This window comes from Corylus avellana, chromosome ca5, assembly GCF_901000735.1.
Source record: "Corylus avellana chromosome ca5, CavTom2PMs-1.0".
Classification (NCBI taxonomy): Eukaryota; Viridiplantae; Streptophyta; class Magnoliopsida; order Fagales; family Betulaceae; genus Corylus; species Corylus avellana.
The window spans coordinates 35,547,236-35,560,383 of NC_081545.1; the positions used below are offsets into that span (position 1 = coordinate 35,547,236).

Here is a 13,148-nt window from a genome sequence, read left to right on the forward strand (position 1 = left end):
TAGTTTTAGTTTTTTCCATGGCTTTCAAGTTTTGGCGCCCATGATGGTAGGGCCCAATAGAAAATGCATCAGAGATATAAGCTTGTTTATTATGTCTGGAGAGAACAGGAGGGGGTTTTGAAGATGCAACTCTTAGAGGACATGAAGCAATTGTCTGGCATTTTACGTTCTATTAAAGACGCCAAGGCCTCAATATCAATTCTACATCCTCTGTTCACAGCCATATTTTGATTTTGTTTCCTTCTCTCTTTTCGCTTCTTAAACTGTATCTACAAGAATAACCAAAAAAAAAAACAAAACAAAACATAACTGATTAATATCTTTAGGCACAATTCACTTCAAAAAGAATAATGAAAAAATATAATAAATGACTGCAACATTCATTAAAAAAATGGTTTGGAAGTGTAACAGTATTAACAAAAAGAAGGTTCTCTAAGCTCATGGTGGCCCATATTAGCACATGCATGATTTGTTTTACCCATAGATTTTGCTAATTGTTTTTCCTTGCTTTTGACTCTTTTAACAATTACCCTACAAATTAATGTGCCAGTTCACGTAGTATTTACAATGTCAACTATTAAACAAACAAATTTGATTGTGGCTCACATGTTAGTCACATGGACTGTCAAGTTAGTTTGTAAGTCTGCGTGACACTCACCATGCCAACCACTAATAGAAAAAATTAAATTTGTTTGTAGCTTGCGTGGACTATCACGTCATTTAGTAAGGGATCTTATAGTAAAAGTTGATCTACGACTATTAAAATTTGGTTTTGGTTCCCATATATTGTGAACTTTCCGCTTGCTTTTAGCATCTACGTTGAAGGTGGGCGTTGTTTCTCTTGAATATGCTGCTACATTCATGGGGAAAGAGAGGTTTCTTTTGAATGGAAGTGCTTTTTATTAGATGCCATAAAATACCCACTTTACAACAAGACCTGATTGAAGTTATTTTCTATACAAAATCAACACGCGTTGATAATATTATTGATGACAAAAACCAATTATTTCTATACAACTTATCCATATTTATAGTAAAACCCTAAAGCTACTAAAGGTAAACATCTTCTAAGAATGTGAATAAAACAAAAGCCAAAATAATAAACTAATTATGGAAGCGTTTGGTACCAAAGGAAACCTAAAGATGGAAAATTATTATACGGGATATTTTCTAAATTGCCCTGATTTGATTCTTCGCATTTCTTCTTAGTCAATATCCTTGAATCTGGCTCATTAAACCAATAACCTGTTGATACTGAAAGGCTCCGACAGTACTTTCCCGCTCACCTTCCATCCGGCGGTAAACCTTATTTCTTCGACCCGTCGTTGATTTTTAATTTGCTTGCTTCCAAACTCGTCAGTAATCTGTCCTACATCAAACCATGGAGATCTTTTACAATATTCTCATAATTAATTCATGATGGTTGATGGTTTGCTACTGTATGTAAATTCCATTATCATCTTTCATGCGCTAATTAATACAAATCTCTACTCATTTCATGTGCTAATACAAAACTCCACTTTCTTTTCTTTTTTTTCTTCCTTTGTACTGTGTCACGTTACTGCATCAAATTTGTTCTTATATTCGATATATTTAGCTTTTAAATTTACATATATCGATCTCTTGATGACATATCCCTGAAGACGAAATGAGAAGCACAAATTAAGGTGGTGTGATCTGAGACTGAGAGGACTTAGTCAAAATAGGTGTGCCTCCTCAGTCCTCAGCTGCACAAGATAAGACAATACTTGGTAATCAGTCGGTTTTCAACCTTAACCTTTGGTTCAACTACATTTAATCAATAGCTGGGCCTCGGTCCGACCATAATAGTTGCCTATCACGTCCAACGTAGTACAACAAGAGGTTTTGCTAAATGCATGTGAACCTCATTTATGATTTATGGCAAAGGCCCATTTAATTAAACCTTTGACAGCCACCCCACCTTTATTCGAACTGTCCAATGTGAAGAGGGACACATGTGGTCGGCCCCGATGCAATGAAACGTCTGTCTGCTATACGTTTTTGGATGAACATCGTTGCTCCATTGTCAACAATAATAAAGTCCAGTGGACCCAATAGAGTTGGTCTTGACCAAATAGTCACTACAAGAAAAAAAGAAATTAGGGTCCTTTTAGAAAAGTCTACAAACATGAAAAAAAAAAAAAATTGTAGTTAAAGTAGTGAGTGGCCTTTAAATGGAGACACTTGCAAGAGTAATGCTTTAAGTTTTTTCAAAGTCTTTTTAAAGTCATCTCAAATGTGATGTACCTTTCAAAATTACCGTTGAATGAACTTTAAAAAGACTTATAACATTACTCCACTTGCAAAGAGTATCAAATTTGACGTCTTTAAATAAATTAAGGAGACCTTTTATCCTAAAGATGTAGAAACCATGACCTTTTACCACAAAAGTCACAATTTTATTGTTGCAAATATAACCAACCTTTTATCCCTAAAGGATGTACAAACTAAGACCTGATTGGACAACCATTGATGCATAAATAATCACTCAATCAATTTATTCATAAAAAGAAAGATAAAAACGAATCAAATCACTCTTCTTCTTTTTTTACATATCTGCACAAGAAGGGAAAGGGAATTCGAATTAGTGACATTTATTTTATTAGGCGTGGTCCCAACCTATTGAGTTACCTCTTGAGGACGAATCAAATCACTCTTAAGACATAAATGAGCAATATTTGGTAACTTTCGTCGGTAGTACCATAACCTCACTACTATTTATTTCAAATGCTGTACGGGAAGTAGCATGTTGAAAATAATCAATTTTTTTTTTTCCTTTTCTTTTAATTGAATAAGGAAAAGGAACCTTGAAAAATAATCAATTAAATTTCATTGTTATGTTCTCGAAAACTAAAAAAATTGTTAATATTTTTGTTAAAATTATTAATAATTTAAATATATAGCACATATGAAATAGTTTAGATGAGATTCATTTACCTAAATAGCAGCTGGAACAGCTGGCTTGTTTCATATGAATTTTAATAGCTAATAATTTTAACAATAAATTGATGGATATCTGCAAATATTTAATGTATTAGAGTTATGATGTCAGGAAACTGACCAAGGTGGACACCACGTCAGCACGACTTCCAATTGAATTGGGCAGATATTTTCATTGCACCTGGGCCGGTCACATGTGCTCCTCTTTCCATTGGACTCTTCGGATAAAGGTGTGGTAGGCTGGTAGCTGTTGATTTTTTTTAAAAAATAAGTAAATAAAACAATCTGGCCGTGAACTGGATCCTCGGATCCTTTTCCAATTAAATGGGCCTTTGCCATAAACAAAGCTCTCGTTTAGCCGAACAATCCATTTGTGTTGTACAATGTACAACGTGACAACTATAAATAAATGCTTGTATTATGCTCTTAAGTCCTGATTACATGTAGCTGAATATATCAAATATAATAACAACTTTTAACATATGAGGATTCTGTAACTGACCCAAAAATTTACGAGTTAATTATACTTACAGACTTTGTACTCCATGAAAAGTTAGTATTACAATTTACAACCTCATGAAAATGTCATTTTCAATATCAATTATGAAAATCTCATGTTTGCTTTGGAGTCTGCATTTTAATGTTGCGTCAGATTACTGAGATTGTGGTTTGTAAACAAATTCATTAATTTGTTAACATTTATGTCACAAAATTACTGTGTTCTTTTGATTTCCTATGGAGGTAAAACCAAGCAAGCAAAAAGAGATGAGATATAAAGACAGATATGATTGCGACCCAACTCGTTGTAAGTTGTCTTTAGAGATTTGAAAGAAAGACTAGATCCTTCTTGAAAAGTTTAGGCAAAGACAACTATTCAGCAACTCCACTAATCCACCAAGGTGGCGACCAGCTTTGAAGAGTTTGTCCCCAACCTTTTGTTAAGTTTTTACCATGTCGTTTTATAAAAAGATGCAAGAGTTAATTTGGACTGGTAATTTCTTTAAGAGCCGATGTCTGGTAATTTTATTTACAGCTAGCATGGAAGTTTGATGTATTCGTTAGAATCATCACTTATTAGGTTATGTGTGTATAACTGTGTTGACTTGGTATAAAATTAAGTTTAAGATTAATTAATTTATCTATTTTTTTAATCCTCACCTTGTTACAAACATTGTACGGCATCAAAAAATAATATTACATTAGAAATTCTTGGACTTCTTGTGTAATTGGTCTCTCCAATGTTGATGAAAAGAAAGAGCTGTATTTTAAAAAAGTGATTTATTTTTAAAAATACATTAATAATGAGGTCACATCTAAAAATCCAAAATCCCGTTTCATAACTATTATCTAAAAATTGTTTTGATCGAAAAGAGTTTTTTTTAAAAAAAAAAAATTGCCACGTATTTTTCTTACTCAATTTTAACAATTAATTAATTGTGACATAAACTCAACACTAATCATTTGGTTTACACAATCTAGTATATATCAACAATCGACTCATTTGACCCAACATTAGAACACATATGCTACAAAGCAAATTGACATTGAAAAGGACATGAGGGAGACCAATTATACAAGTTTGATAAGAATGCATTACTACTATTCAATGGTGTAATAGGTTTGTATGAAGGTGAGGATGAGGATGATAACAGCACCCAACGTTGAAAGAACAACCCATGGAGTGCCGAAATAATTGCGCACAAGCACCGCACGCCATCTAGGCCACTTGCGTTGGCAAAATCTATTCACTTCCAAACCAAGATTTTCGTAATAGAATTTAACCACGTAAGTATCATGGTAAAGCTTGTTGAAGAACTTGGTAGCTTCCTCAGGATTCAACAAGTTATCAACGATCTTTCTCTCGCTCAGCTTCTCCATGTCATCGGAAGTATTAATGAGGTTGTCTAGGAATATGGCATACGAAGTGATCCTTGCTTCACAGCGGTAGCATTGTTCAAAGCTTATGAGATTTCGAAAAGCGGTTTCTGTTGTCTGATGAATCAGTAATGGAGGGATTTCCAGGATACCATTGTCAAATTTTATATCTAAAATGCATTTATCTGGCGAACCCCTTTTGAATTTGATTCCGGCATCTAGGAGCCTCGTAGCAGAAGGCACGAGTTTCCAATGTAATCTGTCTTTTTCATCATCTTTTCCGACAATTGTTGAAACCAACCATTTTGGCATCAGTTTCCATTCAAATCCACCTTCTTCATGATCTCCTCTTGATGTTGAAATTAACCATTTTCTGAACAAGTCTGGAATATGCTTCACGTCTTGAACAGAGTTATTTGGAAAATGCAAATTGGACGAAAACATGTCAGCAAAAAATGATGTGGCAAGTTCAATTAGGGTCATTTGTTGTCCAGGGTAGTTGGTCTTGTTGAACAAAAGTTCAAGTACCATCCAAGGTACCTGGTTTTCAAGCAATATCAAGTCATGTTGTAGAAATCGGAGCATGCAGGGCATGGTGAAAACAGGGTCATCTAATTTATACCTATCTCTAATATCGCGGTAAGCACCCCTATTAAACAACTCAATAATAAAGCAACCATCAATTACCAAAATCTCAACAAATTCATATGGGGTATAAGCAATTTGATCCGCATAACACTGCCGGGCCTCTTTCTCCACAGCTTGGATAGAAGTGATGAGCTCTCTCAACTTCATAGACGGAATGGGTGATCGATCAATGAGGTCTTGCAAATACTTAGTTTTAGTTTTGTCCATTACTTTCAAGTTTTGACTGCCATGATGGAGAGGCTCAATAAAAAATGCATCAGGGATATACGCTTGTTTATTGTGCCTAGAGAGAACTGAGGGGGTTTTGAAGATGCAACCCTTAGAGGGCATGGAGTAATTGTCTGACATCTTACTTTCTATTGAAGACGCCATGGCTTCGATATCAATTGTAACACCTCTACATCCTCTGTTCATAGTCATATTTTGGTTCTGTTTCCTGTTCTCTTTTTGCTTCCTAAAACAGTTTCTTCAAGAATGACCCACGAAAAGAAAAAAATTATAAATAAATAAATAATTAATATCTTTAGATATAATTCACTTAAAAAATAATAATGAAAAAAATCCAATTTAATAAGAAGATGAGTACTGCAACATAATCAAAAAAAGAGTAAAGTGTAACAATAGTAATTAACAAAATTAAAGATGGTTCTCCAATCTCATGGCAGCCCATGGCACAAGATTTATTTTGCCATTAATTAGTTGTTGGTAATTATTTTTCCTTGCTATCGAAAAGAGAAAATTGATTTGACTTTGTTAAAAGATTGTTGTTAGGGTATTACACAAACTAATGGGTCGATCATGTAGAACTTATCATATCAACAACTTAATAATTAATTATGACTTATGTAATAGTGTTACGTGGATTATCATATCTATTTGTAGGAGATTATAGTAAAAACTATAAAACACCAAACATTTTTCTTATTAAAAATAGGTGGTAGAAGTACTTCAAATGGAACCAAATTAATTAAGGCAAAAACAACAAGAATGCAACTACTCTCCAAATCCATCACTATTAAAATTTTGTTTTTGGCTCTTACATTAATTAGCCCAATAAGATGAGGTGGAATAATGGAGGCGTGGTCTTTAGAATATTTTCCGGACAACTCAAGTTTAAACGTACAATAAATCCAAGCTTACTAATTAAGCATGGAAATGCTTCCTGGAACAAATATGTTAGAAGAAGTTCATACGTACACCATTTTTGCCATTCACTTTTCATTCACACCAAAGACATCCCAATAGTTTGTCTTCCTTGAATTTTAATATTTCTATAATCTGATATATATTTGACATAATTAATAAATAGGAGTTGAATTCAAATTAATTAATAGGAGTTGAATTCAAATACATATCTTAAACTCGTGCAGAACAAATTAATTGTACGTATCGTTTCTATAGAATCAAGTTTAGCAGAAAGAAAACATGCAGCTAGCAGCAGTGACGAGCATCAGAGCATGCATGCAGAAAAGAGAAAACCTCTATCTCTCTCTATATATATATAGACATGACAAACAGATAATTAAGCAGATAAAAGATCTCCTACCTCGAGCCTTTCTTCCCAGGAAAATAGCAGCTTTATTACTCAACTAAACGAACACAGTCATGATCAGAGATTCAGGTTTAATTGGACAACTAAATATATCAATTAGGGTTATCCAAGCACCTCTATTTATAGATTTTGCGGGAATCCAAGTATTACTCTTAGTTGACTGACGGTTTTTGACTGGTAGGAGCATTCAAATTCTGCTATACAAATTTTCTTTCAATTTTAGCTTAAATAATCTTCTTCTTTTTTTAATTACGTACCCATTTTTTCAAATCCCTTGTATATATATATCTCACGTACCCTCTATTTTAGCTATTTATTTTTATTATTTTATTTAAATATGTCTTCTTCTTCGGTTTTTCTGAACCGTTTCCTTTCGCACATGCATGGTAGTTGGCGCTACTTCCAATTCCATCAATATTAATAAAAAGAAAATAATAGCTCCAAACTTCTGCAAATTAACTGGCCTCAATTCATGACTATGGTAGTTTAGTAGTTGACCATTTTGCTGGGAACAAAGATTGAGGTGGGGAATATTGTGGATCCTTTTATCTCCTTTCATGGCTATAGAGTTTTTCTCTAAGCTTGTCACTGTTGCTAATGATTCTAATTTCTTTTATCATCATCTTCAATGTCCATGCTTGTATGGAGCTCAATCTTTTGTGCTTTGCAAATAAACCCTATGGAGTTTTCTTTCTACTAATTAAGGCCTGTAATTCTATAGAAATAGTAAAATCTGTTTAAGCTTCTATATATCTCTCTAAATCCTGTGAAGATCTAGTAAGATCTTTCACTGCGATGCCATGTTCACTAGCTAAGAGCTAGCTATTCATTTCTTTTTTCTCTCTTTTGGGACAAATGAGATCTACTGATCATTTTGTTGTGTAAAGCTTGGATTTCTTTAGTAGAAGTATGCAATATCTCAAAAATATACTTAGAATTTCATTTAAATTTCTTTGATGGGTCTATATTGATCGTTTCTTGCATGATCTTTCCTTTGTCCTGCGTCAACCTACAATATATTTATAGTAAAAGTCGTACGTTATTATATTCCATATATTTAAACTTTTAAATTTACATATATCTCTTGATCACATAAAAATCAAATAAATTAAAAGGAGAAAAAAAAAATGAGAAGCACAAATGTGTGGGAGTGTACAAACGGGGTGGTTATAACCACTTTGGTAGGTCGTTATAAAAAATCGCTAACTACCTAGGGCAGGGCAGTTAGCAGTTTTAGGAGTAGAAAAAAGCAGTTAATAAGCGTTAACCGTTTACCTTATATATAAAAATGTAAATATATATTATATATTTGGAAAAATTACACTTTAACCCTCTCAAGTTGGCAGCATTTTTCAATTCGACCCCAAAAGTTTCAATTTTTGCAATCTACCCCCCAAAGTTTCAATTTTTTGCAATTTGGCCATTCTGTCAATCAAAGCCATTTTGACTGATGGAACAGTGATTACGTGCCCCGCATGTGATCACTTTTGTAGCTTTCTTCCCCAAAATGCCCCCATCCTTGTTCTCTCTCTCTCTCTCTTGTACGATCCATCCTTGTTTTCTCTTATCTCTCTGTTCGATCATTTGGGAATTTTCATTACCGGGTCCACAAATTTGTGCAAATTTGATCCCAAAGATCCATGATTTCTCTGCCGCAGAGATACCTAGACCCTCCTTCAGTTTCACTAATACAGAGTAGATGACCAAACCCATTACAGTGAATCAACCCATGCAATAGGTGGGTTTGAAGATCAAAAACACCATCATCGAGACTTATTCCACCCATCATCGACTGGAATTATCATATGATACTTTCGTTTCGACACAAAATGATTTCTCCAACCTACATCAAAAAATTCAGAACAAAGCCTACTCAGTGATTTGGTGAACTGAGGCTCTGTTGCAGGTGTACAAGGCTAGTGGGGGCATTTTGGGGAAGAAAGCTACAAAAGTGATCACGTGCGACACACATGACTGTTCCGTCAGTCAAAACGGCTTTGACTGTCGGAATGACCGAATTGTAAAAAATTGAAACTTTGAGGGGTGGATTGCAAAAATTGAAACTTTAGGGATCGAATTGAAAAATGCTGCCAACTTTGGGAGGATAAAGTGTAATTTTCCCTATATATTTTATATTAAAAATATAACATTAGAACGATGCCGATGTCATTTTAAATACAAGTTAGGGACAGAGTTTCATCATATTCATTGTTTTTAGGAACACTTTGACCAAAAAACTATTTAAAATAAGCTCAAAAAATAGGCACAAAAATGCCCAAAACATCTCAAAAAGCCCAAAAGTCTATATATATATATATATTAAAAAAAAAAAGTTATAAAACCGCTGGTTATAAAATAGCCGCTAACCGTCTAAGCGGAGCTTTTGCGGTTATTAAAATTCAATAACCGTCTTAAATGGTTGCGGTTAGTAGTTTTAGCCAATAACCACTAACTACAACTGCTTGTACACCCAAATGTGGAGTGATACGAAGACTTGTAGACTTGTAGCTAGTAAACACTTGGTCATAGATGATAGGTGTGTCTCACCAACTTCACAAGGTAGACAATTTTGTGAAAGGTGCGCCTCACCAGCTTCACGTGATAGACAATTTTGTGATAGGTCCGTTTTCGTAATCAATTGCTGGGCCTCGGTGGACCTGCAAAGGCCCATTTAATTAAACCTTGACAGCCACCCCAACTTTAAACCTTTAATGTCCAATGGGAAGAGGGACACATGTGGTCGGCCCAGATGTAAGCCAACTGGATATTGGAAGTGGTGCAGATTCGTCCATAATTAAGAAGTGAATTATGGTAAAATCCAAAATAGGGCCAATAAATGTTTTGCGGTCCAAGTTTGGATGAAGGCTTTATTTTGTCGCATGATAGTTTGGCTCTACTTTTTCAAAATCAATTATGAATAGAAATAATTGTTTGTCAATTTGTTTTAATTATGAAAAGGAAGTATTCTTGTTTGTTAAATGATTAATTGTAGTGTGTGTTTTTAATTTAAAACAATAGCTTAGAAAAATAAAAAGGCCTGAGCCCATCTAAATTTGATTGGGCTGAAACAAATCAATCTAGCCTGGCCCTAGGGGCCGAAAACTCTTGTCGGAGGCTTAAAACTTGTGGAGCTATATGCCACCTGTCTCATGGTAGGAAAAATAATAAATATCATCGTTGGGTGTCAATTTAATCTCTACATTTTCAATTTAAACAATTTACTATATACACATTAGATATATGATAAATCAAACTCCCTGCTAAAAATTATCCTTTAAATCTAATTTAGTTAGATGTTAAATAATATGTTTACCCTTTACTATTTGAGTTACAAAATAGTCATTTTTGTTTAATATGAATGCTTTTTTTTTTTCTTTTTTTTTTCTAATTAATGACGAAAAAAAGGTTACAAGGAGGAGAATAATATACAATATGCATGCTTCAATATGCCAATATATTAGCATATTGAAATATTACACATACTATCTCTAAAAATAATAATAAAAGAAAAAGAAATCCGCATACTAAAAAAGAATGGTTCTTTTGTAATTCGGGTAGATAACAAACAACACAAGTATTTCGATTTATTAAAGCATATTTATGTCAGATTGCTTTTGTTTTTCGATCAATTAAAAAAGAAAAAAAGAAAAAGAAAGATTGATCAAAAGTGAAGGATAAGAAAGAGAGCTCTTTCAACGGTTGATGCTTTCAGCTGGTCAATATATTCATCTTGGAGTTATTAATATAGTTGACTTTTTAAAATTCCTTTTTGGAACAATGGGATGGTAATTAAATCTCTAAAGCTTCCCGACCAAGTAAGGATGTATAGATAATAGAATGTGATTCAACAAATTTAATATATTATAGCGGCTGTTGGGAAAATATCGATAAATCTCTTGTATTAATTATTATTATTATTATTTTTTTTTTCAATTTACCGAAAATAAAAACCTCAAGAAGCATGGTAGAGTGGAAAATGAATTCCTTTCCTTTTATTAATTTAAGATTTAATCTCTTAATAAAAATGGAATTTAAACCCAATTCCGGTGAGTTTTATTAATATATTTTGAGAGTATTGTTTGTTTTTTAGTTTGAAAAAATATTTTGCTGTGACATTTAAATAATATTTTATATTGAATTGTTTGTTAATATCTTTAACTTGAAAACAGAAAACAAAATAGACCAAACTGTTCTCACTTTAAATTACAAATAAGTTTATCTTATTGTCATAAATTGTGAGAGTCTCTCCCATGCATAGACTCTTCTATATAGAAATTTGAACACGTTTTGAATTATTCGTCCACCCACCCAAGCAAGTGGTCCAAAGATCATAATTCTCTCACAAATTGAGAAGTCAATGGAATAAATGAAGCAGCTCTTTCGCCCGTATTTCCCCGTATTGGTTGTTGAGGTAGTTTTGACGGTTTTATATATCATCCTCTAGAACGTTGAAGTCGGTCATTTGTTATTGTTTTGTCCATAATCTGAAGACCTTTTTAGCTTCTTCTGCGTTAATTCCTTTTGGAAGACACTTTCGGGTTTCCCATTTGGCGTGGGGTCAAGCCCATGTTTTTTGGGTTTAAGACTTTAAGTGGCAACTGAAGAAAAAACACAAGAAAAGAGAGAAACCTGTTGCGTATACACACACGTCATAAAACACTACTTTATATTCTTTCGCGTGAAACCAAGAGACATAAATAGTTTTTTTAAAAAAAATTTGTTTATTTAACCACGTCTTTTAACAGTTTCAAATAGAGCAAGCGTCTAGGTTCATAATTTTGGTATGAGAAAAATAATTCCTTCCATTGTTTTTTTTGGATAAATAATTCCTCCCATTGTTGACAAGGTGCGTACTACGCAGATGTCAAGGTTTGTACTTTTGGGAAAGACCAATGTCTCACCCCGAAATTTCTGTTGACCCGTCTCAGAAGTTAGATGGTCAACTCACGACACGCGGCATCATATGCATATATATAATAACATGCCTGTCTCACGAGGAAACAGGTTCGGTTTCAAATCCTCAATACAGTTTTTGTTGTGCACAGGCTTCCATTAGAGCATGAACAACAAGCGCACACAATACGAACGTGTGTTCAATCACTTTGACGACAATGGAGATGGGAAGATATCACCCTCTGAGCTGCAGCAATGCGTTGAGGCAATAGGCGGGGAGATTTTGGCGGCGGAGGCAGAGGCGGTGGTGGAGTTGGTCGACTCGGACGGCGACGGCTTGCTGGGGTTGGAGGACTTCGTGAGGTTTTTGGAAGGAGGAGAAGAGGAAGAGAAGGTGAATGATTTGAAGGAGGCGTTTAAGATGTATGAGATGGATGGGTGTGGGTGTATAACACCCAAGAGTCTTAAGAGAATGCTTAGTAGATTGGGTGAGTCCAAGAGTATTGACGAGTGTACGACCATGATTGCTCAATTTGATCTCAATGGTGATGGGGTCCTCAACTTTGATGAGTTTCGGACCATGATGTTGTGATGCCTTCGTTTCACTTTGTTGTTCATTGATTATTTGTTGGTTATTGTTATATTTTCTTTGAATTTCCCGCCATATGATTAGTGTTTTTTTTTTTTTTTTTTTAGTAGAAGATATCTTAGAAATTGAGTTGGACATATGTAAAAATTATATTTATTTTGGACACACGCCAGTTTAATAAATTTGATGGTTGGAGAAGGGCTTTTTCTTCTTTTTTGTCATTTACTCTTGGATCTTTTTTGTCATATCATGAAGTTCAAGAATAATAGTCACAGTGTAAGACTATTATTGACTTACAGTTGAAAAATATAACTGAGTCACAATTAAAGACTATCACCTAACTAACCAAGCTAGAGTAGAAGTCCATTTATATTCAACATGATTATCCTATAAATAGGAACATGTTATATTGTAAATATTACCCAGAGAAATAAGAGCTTAATGCAGTCTTAGGGCTTGATCTTGTGGATGTAGGTTATAGACCGAACCACACATATCTCTGTGTCACTATTTTATTATTTCCGCATTATAAATTCTTTCAAGGTATCAGAGCAATAGGCTAACGCCATTGTACGATCTAATGGTCCTGTGAATTTCTTTTTTTCTTCAATTTATTTTTGTTTCTTAAAA

At 33.9% G+C, this 13,148-nt stretch overlaps 2 protein-coding genes and 1 pseudogene across 2 annotated transcripts; 1 reads left to right on the forward strand and 2 right to left on the reverse strand.

Annotated features, from left to right (window-relative positions):
* The window catches only part of LOC132182242 (UPF0481 protein At3g47200-like), a 10,368-nt pseudogene extending 10,144 nt beyond the window's left edge, over positions 1-224 (reverse strand).
* A 4,250-nt stretch (positions 225-4,474) lies between these two features.
* On the reverse strand, positions 4,475-7,113 carry LOC132180328 (UPF0481 protein At3g47200-like). The gene is made up of 2 exons (XM_059593121.1): positions 7,031-7,113; positions 4,475-5,950 (listed from the first exon to the last, which is right to left on the reverse strand). The coding sequence occupies exon 2, from the start codon at positions 5,902-5,904 to the stop codon at positions 4,561-4,563; it is 1,344 nt and encodes a 447-aa protein (XP_059449104.1). The 5' UTR covers positions 5,905-5,950; positions 7,031-7,113; the 3' UTR covers positions 4,475-4,560.
* Positions 7,114-12,095: 4,982 nt separating this feature from the next.
* On the forward strand, positions 12,096-12,582 carry LOC132183246 (putative calcium-binding protein CML19). Its single transcript, XM_059596649.1, has one exon. It carries the CDS (start codon positions 12,096-12,098, stop codon positions 12,519-12,521), a length of 426 nt encoding a protein of 141 aa, XP_059452632.1. The 3' UTR covers positions 12,522-12,582.
* The last annotated feature ends 566 nt before the right edge of the window (positions 12,583-13,148 follow it).

Bases quoted from the DNA above. Each gene is read 5' to 3' on its own strand.
- LOC132180328 (XM_059593121.1), bottom strand. From the start codon at position 5,904: ATGACTATGAACAGAGGATGTAGAGGTGTTACAATTGATATCGAAGCC.
- LOC132183246 (XM_059596649.1), top strand. From the start codon at position 12,096: ATGAACAACAAGCGCACACAATACGAACGTGTGTTCAATCACTTTGAC.